Source organism: Cervus elaphus, chromosome 25 (genome assembly GCF_910594005.1).
Source record: "Cervus elaphus chromosome 25, mCerEla1.1, whole genome shotgun sequence".
Lineage (NCBI taxonomy): Eukaryota > Metazoa > Chordata > Mammalia > Artiodactyla > Cervidae > Cervus > Cervus elaphus.
Window position 1 is genome coordinate 62,648,054 of NC_057839.1, and position 19,731 is coordinate 62,667,784.

Consider the following 19,731-nt stretch of genomic DNA (forward strand, 5'->3'; position numbering starts at 1 on the left):
CCATGCTCAGAGTTTAAATGGAGGCTGCAGTTCCTGGGCTCACTCCCCTGAAAACCCACTCTATTTGCCCCTGGTCATCACTTACATGGGAGACCATGGCCAGTCCTTCACTTCTCCTCCCTCAGAGCATCAGTCTGCCAGTGTGCCCAATTGTCCCCTAAGATCATACCAGGAGCCCCCAAAGGCCCCCACTAACTATAACAGCTTCCTTCTCAGCCCACACAGTGCAGCATTTTGTATCCACCCGGGCATTTGCTATAATATTGCTTGCTTGTTCTAAGAGCAACAATGTATGACTGGGGGCCAACTGAGATTCACAAAGATGAACAATTCCTCTCTGGAGGGTCTGCAGAGGAATCAAACTCGCGTTATTTACGTTGCAGTGTGGGGACCAGGTTGGCGTGCTAACATGTTTTCTATGCAGCTCAAGGGCTTTGTGGCACTTGTAGGGTCCAGGGAGTGGTCCACCAGGGGGACCAAAGAGCTCTGGAAAAATAACTCAAGTTCATGGAAGAGAGGGCCAAGGTAGAAAGGCTGGATTTATGGGTCAGAACAGAAAGCGAGCATAATTCTGTGTGAAAATGGTCTCTGTAACTCGAAGTGCCCCTTAACCCAGGTCCCTGTGGACTCGTGTCTCCATCCTGGTTGGGGAACTGCAATAAAGGGCAAGTGAAATATAAATGAGTCATTTTCATCAAAATCTCCATGTGACAATGAGAGCATAAGGCAGTGGCATTTAAGGATCTCTGCTCAGTGAAGGCTGTCATAAACAAGGAAAAGAGACAGATGGCCCACTTAGAGAAGACAGTTTAACTGTACACAACAACAAAGTCCTTTAAATTAAAAAACAAAGATAGTAAGGGTTGAAAAGAGCTGAAGGGGTGGATGGGGTGGCTGGGCAGACACCAGGGAGCACCAATACCCAAAAAGCAGGTGCAGAGGTGCTGAAAGCTGTTAGCAATGGAGAGGAAAACAAAATTAGTGATGGAAAACCAACATCAGAATGGCAAAATGGAAGGGAAGACCCCACCCAGTATTGGAGATTTGGGGAGACAGGAACACGTGTGTGTTGCTGCTGCTGGGCACATCCAGCTCCTACGGACCTAGGGAAACCCCAGGGCAGTTGTATGTAGGACTCCACAAAGCTAAGTCTGCATGTGCCCAAGGCTCAGAATTCACTCCCATCTGTCCATTCAGAGAAATGGTCACACCGGTCCCAGGGACCATGTACAAGGAGGTCTACTGAGGTCTTGCCTGTGGCCACGAGGAGGAACAGGCAATCAAGGCCTTCTCAGCAGGGAGTGGCCAGATAAAACCTGGTGGTACGCCCTGCAGAACATGCAGACAGCACAAGGAGGAAGCAGACGAGGTGAGGGACAGATCTCTCTGTGGACAGTGCTGTGTGGGGACGGAGGGAAGGGTGTGAGTTCATGGAGGAACACGCTTCAAGTCAGCTACATACACACACACACCCCCACACACACAACACTACACATTCCAGGTAGACATTCTCTAAATTTGGGCCCCTAGAAGTAGAGCCTGAGACAAGAGCCAGATGGACACGATGCTTTGAGGGAGGGCTACCCTGGAGAAGGAAATGGCAACTCACTCCAGTACTCTTGCTTGGAAAACCCCATGGACAGAGGAGCCTGGTAGGCTATATAGTCCATGGGGTCGCAAAGAGTCAGACATGACTGAGCGCCTTCACTTCACTTCACTTCACTTTCAAGAAGGAGGGTGAGAAAGCAGAAGAGTGCAGAGGTTTGCATCAAGATAGTGTAGTAAGAAGTTGTACAGCTCACTTCCTCCCGTGAATACATCAATAATACATGCACATGTGGAGCAATTCTCACTGAAAGCAAACTGGAGACTGACAGAAAGACTCCTGTACAACCAGCATTGCAAGAAAGATACACGCATAACCAGGTACGAAGGGAAGAGAAGTAATTAGGTTGGGGCCTGTTTCCCTGGGAGGAAATGGGGAGGAAAAGGAAGCTTGTAAGCTTCCCCTGGTGGCTCAGATGGTAAAGAATCCACCTGCAATGCTGGAGACCTGGGTTCTATCTCTGGGTCAGGGAGATCCCCTGGAGAAGGAAACGGCAACCCACTCTTGTATTCTTGCCTGGAAAATCCTATGGACAGAGGAGTCTGGTGGGCTACAGTCCATGGGGTCACAAGAGTTGGATATGACTTAGCGACTAAACCACATATCGGTGGAGATTCAACCTGAGGAGTAAGCTGTTTGAACCACACGTTGGACTTCCCAGTCCTGGCTTCCTGTGTGGAGAGAGAAGTCCCCTTGGCTGACTGGAGGACTGCTGGGACTATTATAAGGGCTGTAGGGAGCCTGGACACCACTCAAAGAAAGACATGCGCACAGGTTGCCCCCACAGCTAGGCAGAGAGGGGTCTGCTCTAGCAGCTGCCGGCTTTCCTGAATCCCCCTCACCATGCCCCCCAGCCCTATCTGAGAGAATGCTCCAGCCCTCACCACTCCATATCCCAGTGCAGCACTGAATCTGGGGTAGCCAGATTCAGGGGAAAGATCTGACTGTGGAATGCAGAGGTGACCCAGTCCTAGGGTAGATCTCCACGGCACGGGGCCGTGGAGACCATTGTTGGCATTTACTTAAGCAGTGCCTCTGAAACCACCCAGACCTCTGATGGCATCTGCTCTGCAGAGCTCACCCTCTGATACATGCTGAGAAGCCGCAAGGGGCCCATCTGTCATGCAGAGTGATTCCACAACAGGGTGGGGTGGCAGAGGCTGGTGGCTGATGGGCTGTGAGCAGCAAAGGGGACTGGCAGCCAAAGCTGTGTCTGAGCAGAGCTGTGGCCTGCACAGGCAGCGCCCTGGGCCTCTGCCGCTGATACGAGCCTAGAGCCCACACGGGCCCCACTTGCTTCATTATTTCCTACCTTTAGGGCAAGGGGGCTTCCCTAGTGCTCAGCTGGTAAAGAATGCGCCTGCAATGTGGGAGACTTGGGTTTGATCCTGGGTTGGGAAGATCCCCTGGAGAAGGGAAAGGCTACCCACTCCAGTATTTTGGCCTGGAGAATTCCATGGACTGTATAGTCCATGTGGTCACAAAGAGTCGGACATGACTAAGTGACTTTCACTAGGGCAAGGGACCCAGTGTAGGGGAAAACACACACTTAAAAGGAACAGAGCCAGCTTGGGCCTAACCTTTGTCACTTCTGTTGAACATAATATTGAAAGTCTTACCCACTTCAATCAGACAAGAAAAAGAAATAAAAGGCATCCAAACTGGAAGAGAAGAAGAAAAACTGTCGTCATTTTCAGATGACACTTTATGTGAAAAACCCTAAAGCCTCCACACAAAAAGTATTAGAACAAATAAATGAATTCAGCAAAGTTACAGGATACAAGATTAATATACAGAAGTCAGTTTCTTGTCTATACATTAGTAATAAAATATTAGAAACAGGACATAAAAAAATCCTGTTTAAAATCACATCAAAAAGAACAAAATACCTAGGGATAATCTGAGGTAAAAGACCTATACTCTGAAAATTATAAATATCAATGAGGGAAACTGAAGATGATACAAAGATATGTAAAGATATCCCATACCCTTGAATTAAAAGAATTAATATTGTTAAAATGGCCATAATACCCAAATCTAGAGATTTAATGCAATTCTTATCAAAATACTCACAACATTTTTCACAGAACTGAACAATTCTAAAATTCATAAGGAAACAAAAGAGCTGAATTGCCAAACCAACACATAGATCAGTGGGACAGAATACAGAGCCTGTAAGTAAACCCAGCACCTGTGGGGAACTAATCTATGACCAAGAGGGCAAAATGTAAGATGGAGAAAAGACAGTCTCTTCCATAAGCAGGGCTTGAAAACCGGACAGCTACATGTAAAACAACGAGAACAGAACTTTTCCTCACACCATGCACAAAACTAAACTCAAAATGGACTAAAAACCTGAGTGTAAGACCTGAAGCCATAAAACCCCTAGCAGAGAACACAGTCAGAACACTCTTTGACAAAAATCAGAGCAGTAATTTTCTCTTGGATCTGTCTCTGAAGGCAAAAGAAATAAAAACAAAAATAAACAAGTGGGGCCTAATTACATTTATAAGCTTCTGCACAGCAAAGGAAACCACTAGTGAAACAACCTATAGAATGGGAGAAAATACATGTGGACGCTGTAACTGACAAGGGGTTAATATCCCAAATACACAAACAGCTCAGATAGCACAAAATCAAAAAGAGAGAGAGAAAGAAACAAGAACAAACAACCCTATCAAAAGCGAGCAGAAGACCTAAACGGATATTTTCAGAAGAAAATATATAGGTGGCTAACAGGCACATGACAAGATGCTCAACAATACTAATTATTAGAGAAATGTAAATCAAACCACAGTGAGGTATCACCTCACACCTGTCAGAAGGGCCATCACCAAAGAGTCTACAATTTTAGCAGAGAATTTGGAGAAAAGGGAACTTTATGTACACTCTTGGTGGTGATGGAACTTGGTACAACCGCTATAGAAAACAGTATGTAGATTGTTCAAAACACTAGAACCAGAACTACCATATGATCAGCAATTCTTCTCCTGGGTATATATCTGAAGAAAATGAAAACATTAATTCAGAAAAGACACATGCACCCCAATGTTCTTAGTAGCAACATTTACAATATCCAAGATATGGAAGCAACCCATGTCCATTAAGAGATGAATGGATAAAGATGGGGTATACACGTATAATGGAATATTACTCAGCCATATAAAAGAATAAAATGCTGCCATTTGCAGCAATGTGGATGGACATAGAGAATATCTTGTTTAGTGAAATAACTCAGAGAAAGATAAATATTACATGTTATCACTTATATGTGGAATATATATATATGTATATCATATATACACATAGCAAAACAGAACGAGATGTGCAGATATAGAGAATAAACTAGTGGTTGCCAATGGGGAGAGGGAAGAAGGGAGAGGCATGCTGGGAATGTGGGATTAAGAGATACAACTACTATGTATAAAATAGATAAGCAAAAGGACATACTGCACAACACAAAGAATTATAGTCAATATCTTATAATAACTTTTAATGGAGTGCAAACTATAAAAGTACCGAATCACTATGCTGCACACCAGAAGCATCAGTTCAGTTCAGTTCAGTCGCTCAGTCGTGTCCGACTCTTTGCAACCCCATGAATCGCAGCACGCCAGGCCTCCCTGTCCATCACCAACTCCCGGAGTTTACTCAAACCCATGTCCATCGAGTCGGTGATGCCATCCAGCCATCTCATCCTCTGTCGTCCCCTTCTCCTCCTGCCCCCTATCACTCCCAGCATCAGGGTCTTTTCCAATGAGTCAACTCTTCACATGAGGTGGCCAAAGTATTGGAGCTTCAGCTTCAGCATCAGTCCTTCCAATGAACACCCAGGACTGATCTCCTTCAGGATGGACTGGTTGGATCTCCTTGCAGTCCAAGGGACTCTCAAGAGTCTTCTCCAACACCACAGTTCAAAAGCATCAATTTTTCGGCACTCAGCTTTCTTCACAGTCCAACTCTCATATCCATACATGACCACTGGAAAAACCACAGCCTTGACTAGACGGACTTTTCTTGGCAAAATAATGTCTCTGCTTTTTAATATGCTATCTAGGTTGGTCATAACTTTTCTTCCAAGGAGTAAGCATCTTTTAATTTCATGGTTGCAATTACCATCTGCAGTGATTTTGGAGCCCCCAAAAATAAAGTCTGATACTATTTCCACAGTCTCCTCATCTATTTCCCATGAAGTGGTGGGACCAGATGCCATGATCTTAGTTTTCTGAATGTTAAGCTTTAAGCCAACTTTTTCACTCTCCTCTTTCACTTTCATCAAGAGGCTTTTTAGTTCCTCTTCACTTTCTGCCATAAGGGTGGTGTCATCTGCACATCTGAGGTTATCGATATTTCTCCTGGCAATCTTGATTCCAGCTTGTGCTTCTTCCAGCCCAGCGTTTCTCATGATGTACTCTGCATATAAGTTGCATAAGCAGGGTGACAATATACAGCCTTGGCATTACTGTAAATCAACTATGCTTCAGTTAAAAAATAACAGTAATAAAAGATTCATGATCCCAAAGGAAGACTAATAGTCACCCTTATTAGTACAGACACACTCACAGATACTGTAGGCTTGATTCCAGATCTCTGCAATAAAGTAGCATTGCAACAAAGCAAGTCACAGGGGCGTGGGCATTGGGGGGAGCAGACTAGGGAAGGGGAAGAAGCTCAGAGAGGATGTGGGCTAAGAGAAAGCCTAGAAGGATCCCCTGGAGCTGTGGAGCATACAGCACATCCTAGGACTGACCCCCTCTGGAGGCAAGGAGCTGGCCTTTTGCACCCTTTAGCAGACAGCCTTTGACTATGTTCCCCTATCCTGGAGGTGGGTGAACTCTGAGCCAGAAGATCTCCTCCAGTAAAAGCCAAGTATCACCATCCAGAGATGGGGCAGCTGGAGCTGTTAGCAGCCCTCACTCATGACAGTGGGGGGCGGGGGGGGTCAGGCACACCACCCGGGAAGGGGTCCAGGTGGGGCGCCATTATCATCCAGTGCAGGTATTAACACCTGCAGAGTAGGTACCTGTGGAGGCAAGAAATTGCAGAGGGGGCTGGTGATGACAGAGCAGCATCTCAGACAATGATGAGAATTTGCCGGAAACAGGAGCGGGATGAGCTCAGCCCCTGAACCTGAAGCATCTCTTTGTGACTCTGAGAGGGGAGAAGACACACGGGAGGGGTCCGCGCTTGCTGCTTTCCCGGAATCCGGTATAAAACGAGAAGGATGGACACCCTGCCACCTGCTGGCCTGGCCGACGGGCGCAGCACAAAGCATGTGTAGGCTGCAGAGGGGTGATGGGTCTGGATCCAGGTCTGTCTGTGAACAAAGAATCCCAGTCCCCCGCCTGCGAGGGATATAGAGTATCTGCAGCCACAAAACAAGTGATCAGAGAGGTAAAGGCAGAGAGGATGCATCTGTGAAACTGACATGCAAAAGGCAGGAGATGAAACACTGGACTTTGAGAGCAAGGCTGGAAATGGCAAATCCCACACTGCTGGGGACCTCAAATGAGGAGGCGAGGGCTAGCTCAGAAAACTAGGTTACTGCACAGAAGGAGGAATTTCTGTTCAACTAGAAACTACGATCGTGTGTGTGTCAGGTGCCCCGTTCCCAGCCTTTGTGTTGGGAGCTGTTGCTGCTGCTGCTGGCTCTGTCCTGATCAGGAAAAGTGGAAAGCATACAGGCAGCCATGATTCCACATGTATCACACACACACACACACACACACACACACAGAGACACACACTGTCTCTCTCACACTCACACATACACACACGAGAATGCCCCCTTCCTCTTCTCTGAGTCAAGCTTTGTCCCTTCTGCCCAGGAGAATGGCTTTGATCCCTCGGTCCTGTAGAAACCTACCGGTAAACAGCTCTGGGGGCTTCTGCCCACAGCTCACTCCTCTGAGCTGAGACACAAGCCAGGAGGCTAGGCGGGGAAACCAACCTTCAGAAACACTAGGGGACATCCTTGGCAGTTCAGTGATTAAGAATCTGTATTTCCAATGCAAGGGATGTGGGTTCGACCCCTGGTCGGGGAACTAAGATCCTACATGTCTCATGGTACGGCCAAAAAACAGAATTAAAAAAAATAAATAAAACATGCTAGATTTTTTTTTCAGTGCTCAGCTCATCACACAGCCTCTGTCTTCAGACCTCAAAAATCCCATGTGAAGATTAATTTCTGCCAACCTCTCCTGGCTTGCTTGCCCTCTCGGCCGTCAGCCTTGCCCAGGTGCATGGAGATCCTAGGCCGGTGGGTCTCAATCTAGCGGTTCTTGATTGGCAGCAGCAACACCCAGGAGCTTGTTATAAAAGCCAGTTCTCAGGCTTCACCTGAGAGGTGTTGTCAGAATCTCCAGAGTCAAGACCAGGAAGCTGTGTTGAAAGGAACTCTCCAGGTAGCCCCTATGCCAAGCGTGAGGATACCTGCTTTCGTCTGAGCCTTAACCAGCAGAGAACATCATGGTCCTCCAAGAGTTGTGACCTTGGGTCTCGGGTCAGCTCCCAGGGAAGCCAAGCCTGAGACTGGGAGCTAGTCCTGGAGAATGGAGCACCACCCCCTACAGAAGGGGTGAGGGAGGTAAACAGGGGTGTGGTCTCCTCTGGGGAGCCCTTCAGCCTGACCCCATGTAGAGCTCCGGGTCACAAATAGCATCCCAGAGGCAGTCCCATTCTGGACAAGGAGAGCGGCTTTTATCCCCAGGTCGCCAGGCAGCCCTGTGCTGCCCTCCCCACCAGGGCTGGTCCCAAGCCTCCTGGGTGCGGCCACTTCCAGTCCCTGGGGGGCAACCCCCAGAGGAGAGCATCCCTGAGCCAGCCACCCGCGGCCCAGACTCAGAGCAGCAGGGGAACCGGGGCAAAAACGGGACCTAAGTGGGGTCCCTCCTGTTTAGTCCCCCGGATTCCTGTAAATCACGAGCCTTTAGGATATCCGACCTGAGGGCAGAGGCTCAGGAGGGAGACTCCTGGGTGAATTCCCCTCCCAGGTCTGCTGTAGCGACGTAGCACAGACTGAGTGGTTTCGACAGCAGAAACTTACTGTCTCACGACTCTGGAGGTTAGAAGCTGGAGATCAAGGTATTGGCAGGACCGGGCTCCCACCCAAGGTTCTCCTGGTCAGTCCATCCCAGCTTCCTCCTAGGTTCTGGTGCCAGCAGCCCTTGGCTGTAGACACGCCCTGGCTTGTAGACACAGCACTCCAGTCTGCCTCCATCCTCTCGTGGCCTTGTCCCTGCAAACCTGTGTCCCTGAACTCCCTGTCTGTTTCCCGGAAGGACATCAGTCCCTGGGTTGACAGCAATCATTGAGTTTAGGGGCCACGCTAACCCAACTTCATCTCCCCTAGACCCTTAACTGCTTACATCTGCCAGGACTCTGTGTCCAACAAGGTCACATCGGTAGGGACCCGGGGCCAGAACTTCAACATGGCTATGGGTGGGGGGTGGCGGGAGACGGACACAATTCAATCTACAGCTCTGAGGATGCCTCAACGTGCCACAGAGGACCCCACCTAACCCAACATCCAAGGAAGCTCTAGGTTGGCCCCTTGAGCAGGAAGCTGCTAATAGATGATACTAAAGCCAACTTTGAGAGGCTAAAAATGCAGTGGTCCCTCGAGCAGGAAGCTGCTAATAGATAATATTAGAGCCAACTTCGAGAGGCTGAAAACAGAGTCATCACACCGGGACCAACTGTCTAAAGAAAAAGCACATGCGCATGGCCGGGCAAGATCCTTCTACTGGTTCTGCTTCTCTGTACAGTGGGGGGAGCTTGGCCCTCGGAAGGGTGTCAGAGTACCAGCAAGGGTGGTGCCCAGTGACCGTCCCCCACACGGAGCCAGTCCGGGCACCTGGTGCTCACTGAGCCAGATCCTGTTGTGAAGTAGACCTCGGGTGCTTTTCCTACCCAGTAACGCTGCTTCGTAGCTTTCTCCTGGCCCTTCCTCCACTAGCACCAGACCATGAAGTCGCAGGGGAAGAGCTGGCCCCAAGAGCCAGCAGGTGAAGTCACCAGACTCCACTTTGGGGAGCTCTGGGGTGAGCTTCTGGGAAACCAGAGCAGAAGTATGTTCTCAGAAATCACAGTTTTCCACTGTAATATCCAGGCAGGTGAAGGAAAAAAGGGTTGTCATCACTGTTGATGTAGCAGCCCTACCTGGGGGTGCCCAGAGTAGAGAGCTGGTCCTCAGCACACGATGTGGACAGCAAGACAGGGGTGGGGAGAGAGAGATTCAGCCCCTCTTGAGAGAAGCCCCCCTCCCCAGGAGGGTTGAGACCCAAGAGCAGCTCAGGCTTGTCTGAGCATCTAGAAGGGAGCCGACTCCTCAAATGTCTCAAACTGCAAGAGGTGCTTCTTGGGGTGCAGAAAAGGGAGCCCCTGAAGTTGGAGTGGGTGTTCCAGAACAGCTGACTGTTGAGGGTGCGTGTGCAATGTTGGTGGGAGACTGTGCTCTGAGATCAGGAACCTGGTGGGCAACCTGAGCTGGGGGCTTGATGGGGAGTGAGGCTGCGTTCTCAGAAGCTGAGCTAAGACCTGAGTGTGAACAGAGACGGCAGTGATGACAACCCGGCTCCGCGGGATCAATCACAGAGGGCCCTCTGTGTTCAGAGAGCGCCCCCTGTGGTCAGAGAGTCCCGCTGCGGTCAGAGTTTGGCTCCCAGACCAGACCTTTGCCTCCTGGCCATACCTGCTAGGACACAGATCACCCCCAAAGGAAAAGGGTGGGGTGAAGGGATTAGTAAGCCTGAATCAATATGTATTTCTCTCCCAAGACACTGAATTTTCAACCAAGGCTGAAAAATTGCCAGGAACCGGCAAGATTAAGTTCTCAGCCATTAGCAGAAATGAGGGCTTGTGAGCTAAATTAAGCTCAATTATAAAACAATAAAGAAAGTTTCATGTCTGTACACCAGAGTTTTTATCATGGTGAAATTTGTACCCACCATACAAGAGCTGTAATTGCAATGCAAGGCAATGTGTGATAAATGCCATGTAAGTTGTGAAAACAAAGTGTTCTGTGATTTCAAAGAAAAGAGAAAGCATACCTACTGGAGTTTTAGAGGCTGTCTATGTTTGTAACTTAGCCTATTCATCTTATAGATTGCCTAACATCTTTCCTCAAACCCAACTTTTTCCAAAGCTATGTTAGTTATGATTCTTTCTGCTGCAAATGATAAAACCCCTAACTCAAGTCAGCTTATGAAAAGGAAAAGGACTCTGGTTCTCAAAACTGAAGAAATCCAGAGGGAGCTCTTGCTTCAGGTATGGTTTGATCCAGGCTGAAATCAAAGTATTTCACTGGGATAGAGCTCTGTCTCTAGATATTTCAGCTTTTCTTCCCTGATGTTCAGTTCATGCACAGGCCCTATGTGCTCATAGGATATCTACTACTGTTCCAGCCCCACCAGCCTTCCTTGTTTCACGCCAACAGGAAAAGGCAGTATACCTCCCTGAGAACAACAAAAGCCTGGGAACTGAATACCCTTAGCTGGGATGGGTGGCATTTGTGCCTTGTGACCATCAGGAAGCCAGTCATTCTTGTCAGAAGAATGGGATGTGCTGATCCTATGCTGATTGACTCACACATGGAATCAGCGTGCCTCAAAAATGCATCATCAGAGAATGGGGCAAAGGTTCCCACAAGACAAGGTGAGAAGGCTGGGGGCCAAAGCAATAAATGTCCACTCTTCTGTCTCAGACTGTGGCTCATAGTTTGGTTGCTTTCCCTTCCAATGCAGACTGCTCCTTCAGCAGGAAAATATTCTGCTTGTTTTCCCAGCACTGAGCGGTTAGCTTGGTGAGCTCTTTGGATTAGTTAATGTCTTTGGCTTCTAATAAGGTATACCAATGTTTGTCCATTTGGGTTGCTGTAACAACATATGATAGACTGGGTGACTAGTAAACAGTAGACATTTTCTTCTCACAGCTCTGGAAGCTGGAAGTCCAAGATCAAATTACCAGCAGATGCAGAGTCTGGGGAGGACCTGCTTCCCTCTCTGTTCTCAGATGGTGGGAGGGCAAGGAATGGCTCTGAGGAGTCTCTGTTATCAGGGCACTAACCCCACTTATAGGGGCTCCACCCTTATGGCCTAATAATCACTTCCCCAAAGCCCCCACCTCCTAATACCATCAACTTCTGGGTTAGGATTTCAATACATGAATTTGGGGGAACACAAATATTCAGACACGGGTATTAAATGCAAGTTACCCTTAGAGGAAAGAAAGGGAACATACTATCAAGCCACAAACGGGTCTCATCAACCCTAAGAAAGAATGGATTTATCTCGGAAAGAGATGAAAGCAAACCCTGGAAAACCAGGAGCCAGGATCTGCCTCTCTGTTTTCTGACCCTCTCTCTTCTGCATGTGTATGTCACTCGCTTCTCTCATTTTGATCGGAGCTTTCTGTGCTTCTGTCTGCATTGTGAACACGGCCATGGCCCCAGGTAGAGGGCATTTGGTAGCCTGAAGCTGTCTTTTGTTTCCCCTCTTATTCTAATTATTTTATTCTATTATTGACTCCACACCTGGCTTCAGGTGAATCACAGTCAGAGCATCACATTTTCCCAGCTGAGAATTGGCTCAGCTACATGCATGCAATTCAAGCAAAGTAAATGAAATGCAAAGCCACTTGCTGAGACTGAAGGAAGAGAATATTACACTCTTCTTCATGGACTTGAACTTGGGAGCTGTAAACTAGAGTTGATTAGCTTTCTTGATGCAATAATCTGAGATTGCACCACCCAGAGGAGAGAGTCAAGTAATGTAGCCAGAATCTGGGTACTGTTAAAATGTTCAGGCTCCCAGATGAAACTAACCTTGATTGAATTTTACCTTTATACTTTTCAGTTGTCAAGTCAATAAATTCCCTTCTGCTTAAGTCAGTTGGGCTAGATTCCAGCCACTTGCATCCCAAATAATTCTGATATACGATACCCATATGTTACTATTTGTATTAGTCTGCTCAGGCTGCCATAATGAAATACCACAGACTAGATGGTTTAAGCACTAGATATTTATCTTCTCATAGCCGTGGAGTCTAGAAGCTGAAGATCAAGATGTTGGTTTCTGGTGTGACCTTCCTCTCTTTGGCTTGCAGATGGCATTTCTCACTCACGTGGCCTTTTCTCTGTGTCTGTGTGCAGAAGGAGAGAAATATCTGGTGTCTCTCCCTTTTCTTATAAGGACTCCAGTTCTATTGGATTAGGGCCCCACCCTCAAGACCTCATTTAACCTTCATTACTGTCATAAATGCTCCGTCTCTGAATACTATCATATTAGGGATTAGGGCTTCAACATGTGCATTTTTTTTTATTGTTCACTAAGTCATGTCCAACTCTTTGTGACCCCATGGACTGTAGCACACAGACTCCTCCACCCTTCACTATCTCCTGGAGTGTGCTCAAATTCATGTCCATTGAGTTAATAATGCTATCTAACCATCTTACCCTCTGTTGCCCCCTTTTCCTTTTGCCTTCAATCCTTCCAGCATCAGGGTCTTAAGCATTTTGAAAGTGAAAGTGTTAGTTGCTCAGTTGTGTCTGACTCTTTGCGACCCCGTGGACTGTAGCCCACCAGGCTCCTCTGTCCATGAGGTTCTCCAGGCAAGAATACTGGAGTGGGTTGCCATTTCCTTCTCCATTATGCATTTTAGGGGGACACAATTCAGTCCATAACACCATTCTAGTAAAATCCAAACTCTAAGGAAAAAGAATCTTATTAGCCCAGCTTGGGTCATGTGTCCATACCTGTTGCTGGAGAGTTCTGGAATGCCATCATGGGTGCAGGCAGTTCCAGCAAAAGAGGGCATCATTGGAAGCCAGGCAGATGTGTGCCCGAAGCAACTCATCCCAGCGTGTCAGTGCTTAGATGCTTTTCCTGCAGCTGGAATAAGGAGCCAGTCTGCCGACTTGGTCTGTGTTCTCAGTGTATTGCTGAACCTTGGTCTAGGACGAAGAATATAATGTACTAGAATGTGAAAGGACATCACTCTTTAAAGCCACCTGCACTAGCAGAGGGCTTCCCAGTGGCACTAGTAGTAAAGAACCCTCCTGCCAATGCAGGAGACCTAAGAGACTTGGGTTTGATCCCTGGATTGGGAAAATTCCCTGGAGTAGGGCATGGCAACCCACTCCAGTACTCCTGCCTGGAGAATCCCATGGAAGAGGAACCTGGCGGGCTATTGTCAGTAGAGTTGCAAAAAATCTGGCGTGACTGTAGCGACTTAGCACACACACCCCCGCAACAGAGAATATGGTCGTCATTCTTTGAAAGGTTGCCATGTTTTACTCTGAATCATTAGCACGTTGTCTGCCAGTGTCTCTGGCCTCTTTGGCCTCCTCCTCTTGGAGGAAGCTTTCAATTATTACACGTTGGGATCCCCATTATGTGTGACACTTACATTGGCCTCAGGGCTTGTAGAGGAACTACAGAGTTACTCCTGAATCTGTCCCTCCCAGTACAGGTCTACTGTGCAGAGAGGGCCTCTCGATGGTCAGACACACCCCACCATGAGTATCCATGTAGGTCCTTCCGCAGAAGTCCTCACAGGTTAACTGGATGCTTCTCACCTTGTGTTAGGGACTTAAAGAAGGTAGTTGTCTACAAGTCAGAAAGTAGGTTTTCAGCAGGAACCGACCATGCTGGAACCTTGATCTTAGACGTCCCAGCCTCCAGAACTGTGAGAAATACACAGTTTATTGCTTAAGACTAAAAGGATTCTAAATGCTTAAAAAGACTAAAAGTCTATAGGATTCTGTTGTACCAGCCTGAGGATAAGATATCTCACCTAAAAAAAAAAAATGGATTAAGAGACATCCAAGGAATGAAGAGAAAAAACAAGCCTTCTTTTTAATGCAGATATTTGCCAGGTCCAATGTGGATATAAATCTATTCTTATACACTTGGGGAAGTGTTTCTTAGACACAGCTTGCTTTCAAAGGTTATTTACATCCTCAAAATGTACTCAGGTTTGCAAATCAGTGGGGATTGCAGCAGTACCAATGTAAACAGGGAACAGGTGCGGGACGCTGTGGGTGACAACCAGAGGCAAGTGTCTGCACGGCATTGAGTTACTAATGGGAGAGGGGTCAAACAAAATAGAAGAAAGTCTGGCTATTCAATGTTATGGGGATCCAAATGCTATGGACATCTGTCACGGTTCAATCAAAGAAGCAGAACCAAGGACACATACATACATACGTGTGTATCTGTAGATGGGTGTGAGTATGTATATTATATATTACACGCTGAGGACAGTGACTGCAGCCACGAAATTAAAAGACACTCGCTCCTTGGAAGAAAAGCTGTGACAAACCTAGACAGCATATTAAAAAGCAGATAGACCTCTTTGCTGACAAAGGTCTGTATAGTCAAACTATAGTTTTTCTAGGCATCATGTACGGATGTGAAAGTTGGATCATAAAAAGGCTGAGTGTCAAAGAATTGATGCTTTTGAATTGTGGTGTTGGAGAAGACTCTTGAGAGTCCCTTGGATGGCAAGGAAATCAAACCAGTCAATCCTTAAAAGAAATCAACCCATAATATACATTGGAAGGTCTGATATTTTCTGATTAAATTTTTATGTGGATATCCACATGAGCCTTCCCACGTGGCTCAATGGTGAAGAATCCAGCTGCCAATGCAGGAGTCACAGGAGATGTGGGTTCAATCCCTGGCTTGGGAAGATCCCCTGGAGAAGGGAAAGGTAACCGTCTCCAGTATTCTTGCCTGGAAAATCCCATGAACAGAAGAGCCTGACGAGCTAGAAAGAGTTGGACATGACTACATGACTACATAGTTAGTGCGTCACAAGTTATAATTTATTAATACAACACACATGATTCACTGTAAAGTAAAATAGCCAATCAATTTAACTCCAAAGTCTCAAGAAAATATGTATGGAATACCCCAACTTAATACTACCAAGTTCCGTGAGGGAAATTTTACGCTAACATTGGTTATAACCCAGTCAGTGCAGAAACTCCACCCCCCTCAAAACCCCAAACATCTGCTCAAAATCTCGGCCTAGGTATTAGTCTTCTGGGACTGCTAACAGAGTACCATAGACGAGGTGGCTTGAACAACAGATTTATTGTTTCAGAGCTCTGGAGGCTAGAAGTCCAAGGTCAAGGTGTCAGCCAGGCTGGTTCCTCCTGAGATTGTGACAGAGGATCTGGTCCAAGCCTTCACCTTGCTCCTGGTTTCTGGTGGTTTGCTCCTTGCTTCTGGCTTTAGTGTTTCTTGGCTTGTAGAAGCATCACCCCATCTCTGCCTTTATCTGCACATGATATTTTCCCTGCGTGGGCCTCTGTGTACTAAGCGTCTCTTATTATCAATACACCAGTTATAATTTATTAGAGTCCAACCTGATGACCTCATTTTTTTTTCGGGGGGGTGGTATACTCACCTTACAGCGTTCTGTTAGTTTCTGCTGAACAACGAAATGCAACCAGCTACATACACGCCTGTATCTCTTCTCTCTTGGATCTCCCTCCCACCCACCTCTCCCCAGTCCTCTAGGTCACCACAGAGCACTGAGCTGAGCCTTTTGTGCTATACAACAGATTCCCACTGTCTATTTCAGACATGAAAGTGAAAATGAAGTCACTCAGTCGTGTCTGACTCTTTGCGACCCCATGGACTGTAGCCTACCAGGCTCTTCCATCCATGGGATTTTCCAGGCAAGAATACTGGAGTGGGTTGCCATTTCCTTCTCCAGATTTCAGACTTGGTAATGCGTATATGTGAAAGGCCTTATTTTCATTTGATTACCTTTGTAAGGTCCCAATTTTCAAAAATGACCATATTCTAAGGTACTGGGGCTTAGGGCTTCAACATATCATTGCGGGGGTGGGAGCATAATTCAATCCATATAAGCCTGGTTTCATATCAGATATTTTAAGTACACTTAAAACACAGTAGCTACTCCCTAACATTCACACCTTATAGAAGCACCTTGGCAAACATCACTATTTCCTTTTGGAACACTTCTGCTGTCAACAGTAGCTGCTCCACGAAAGCAAAAACTAATACTTCCTCCAATATTAACATGATTATTGACTATTTCTTGCTTATTAGGACATTCTCATATAAGATATTACATAACATTTTCCTCAATCCACAAGAACTAGGAAAGGCCAAACACAGTTCCATACCTGAAATCAAACAAGCACCTATTACCTCTGTCAGAGACAAGCTAATATTAATCATTATTGCCAAAGTAACAAAAAATGCCCTGTCGTTCAAAGCAAAATTGTCAGGCAACTTAATCAAGTACTTGAATAAAACTCTAGGTTATTAGAAAACTGTATCCATATAAGAAGTCTTGCAGGAAATAAACATGAAGGCAAATTTACATGTTATATTTTTAAGATTCTTAAAGTTGCCGTTTTCTGTGGCCAGCAAAAAGAGTGATTTATTTCATAGATAAAAAATAATGCTATAATCTGTCACTAGCTTGCCTTTGTAATTGGATCCTCAGCTGGTGCATAGTCTTGAAAATGGAGATTGAAGTTCAATTTGTGAACTGTTAGATTTTGGCCTGGTGTGGGGTTTTGTATTCATTAAACTGGTAAATGGGCTTCCTAGGTGGCTCTAGAGGTAAAGAACCCGCCTGCCAATGCAGGAGACTTAAGAGATGCGGGTTAGATCCCTGAGTGGGGAAGATCCCCTGGAGGAGGGCATGGCAACCCACTCCAGTATCCTTGCCTGGAGAATCCCATGGACAGAGGAGCCTGGCAGGCAACAGTCCGTAGGATCACAGAGTCGGACGTGACTTAAGTAACTTGGCACGCACACACACAAACTGGTAAATCCCTCAATTAGCGGCTACACCTATAAATTATTGATTAGCCTTAAGTTTACCTGGACTTTTGGAGTGGGGGAAACCAGAGTTCTTATCCATAGAAGCCAATATTTATAATATTCAGTCTAAATTTCCCAGTCATAACCATGGACATGCCCATATTTACCTTATTCAGTTCAGTCGCTTAGTCGTGTCCAGCTCTTTGTGACCCCATGGACTATAGCATGCCAGGCTTCCACATCCATCACCAAATCCCAGAGCCTACTCAAACTCACATCCTTTGAGTCGGTGATGCCATCCACCCATCTCATCCTCTGTCATCCCCTTCTCCTCCTGCCTTCAATCTTTCCCAGCATCAGGGTTTTTTCCAATGAGTCAGTTCTTCACATCAGGTGGCCAAAGAATTGGAGCTTCAGCTTCAGCATCAGTCCTTCCAATGAATACCCAGGACTGATTTCCTTTAAGATTGACTGGTTGGATCTCCTTGCAGTCCACGGAACTCTCAAGAGTCTACTCCAATACCACAATTCGAAATCATCAATTCTTTGGCACTCAGCCTTCTTTATGATCCAACTCTCACATCCGTACATGATGACTGGAAAAACTGTAGCTTTGACTAGATGGACCTTTGTCGATAAAGTAATGTCTCTGCTTTTTAATATGTTGTCTAGGTTTGTCATAGCTTTTCTTCCAAGGAGCAAGCGTCTTTCATGGCTGGAGTCACCATCTGCAGTGATTTTGGAGCCCAAGAAAATTTACCTTATTAGGAGACTGAATTCCATTTTTTTGTATATGTATTGGTCATGCAATATATTTTATTTTTTTAATTAATCTTTGTTGGGGTATTGGAGTATAGTTGCTATATGACATTGTGTTAATTTCCACTGTACAGCAAAGGGAATCAGCTGTATAAGCCCCTCTTTTGTGGATGTCCTTCCCATTTAGGCCACCACAGAGCACTGAGGAGAGTTCCCTGGGCTGGGCAGCAGGTTCTCATTAGTTATTTATTTATAATTTTCAATGTATTAACAACTAGTCTTTCTCCTCCTCCAAGTATCAAATGCTTTCCAAGTGAGAGGAAAGGCTGTAACATTTACAGACAATACAGAATACTAGGTTGTTGGAATGCAAATTGAAAACGTTTTTCTCATCTCTTTCAGCCACCTTGGACCCTGTGGAGGCCTGCTGGGAACGGGACTTCTAAAACGACAAATATGTCTGGAAGTCTGTGGTCCAAGGCCATTTTTGGTGGCTATAAACGGGGTCTACGGAACCAAAGGGAACACACTGCTCTCTTGAAAATTGAAGGTGTATATGCTCAAGATGAAACTGAATTCTATCTAGGCAAGAGATGTGTTTATGTGTACAAGGCAAAGAATAACACAGTAACTCCTGGTGGAAAACCTAACAAAACCAGAGTAATCTGGGGAAAGATAACTCGAGCTCATGGAAACAACGGCGTGGTTCATGTCAAATTCCGAAGTAACCTTCCTGCTAAGGCCATCGGACGCAGAATCCGTGTGATGCTGTACCCTGCGAGGATTTAAACTTTTTGAAAATAAATAAAAGTGTGGATTTGTAAAAAAAAAAAAGAAAAGAAAATGTTTTTCCCTATTGTCTTTTTATTGGTCAAATAGGGATGAAGAAAAAAGACAAGCCACATTCAATGTGGTTGTCAGTTTTCTTGGGAGTGATAACAGTATTGTGGTTATGTAAGAGATTGCTGTCATTTTAAGGAGATGCATGCTGTAGTATTCAATAATTAGTGATGAAATGTCAAGATATTGGCTACTAGCTTTCAAATGATTCAGTAATAACCATATGTACATATGTACTGTTGTTTAGTCACTAAGTCGTGTCTGACTGTGATCCCATGGACTGTAGCCTGCCAGGCTTCTCTGTCCATGGGATTTCCCAGGCAAAAATACTGGAGTGGGTTGCTGTTTCCTTCTCCAGGGAATTTTCCTGACCCAAGGATTGAACCCACATCTCCTTCATTGCAGGCAGATTCTTTACCACTGAGCCACCTGAGAACCCCATATGTATATGGGGTTCTCACACAAATATACGTATATTTGCAATTTTTGAGCTTAGAATTTAGCTCCTCTTGTGCTATTTCCCCCACTTTCTGTATATTTGACAATTTTTTTATAATAAAATTTTGTGTTGGAAAAGAAATGATGACAATGGGGAACATTTCCTTCTTCTGGAAAATGTTTTAATGAACACTTATCCTGCATCCACACATTCAAGATTCAACTCATCACATCCCCGCAGCACCCTAAAAGAACAGAGTAAGGCCTAGGAAATATTGT

General features: G+C 45.9%; 1 protein-coding gene across 1 annotated transcript; it reads left to right on the forward strand.

Moving 5' to 3' along the window:
* Positions 1–1,800: 1,800 nt before the first annotated feature.
* On the forward strand, positions 1,801–18,963 carry LOC122683765 (60S ribosomal protein L35a-like). Its single transcript, XM_043887594.1, has 2 exons — positions 1,801–1,926; positions 18,577–18,963. Exon 2 carries the CDS (start codon positions 18,631–18,633, stop codon positions 18,961–18,963), a length of 333 nt encoding a protein of 110 aa, XP_043743529.1. The 5' UTR covers positions 1,801–1,926; positions 18,577–18,630.
* The last annotated feature ends 768 nt before the right edge of the window (positions 18,964–19,731 follow it).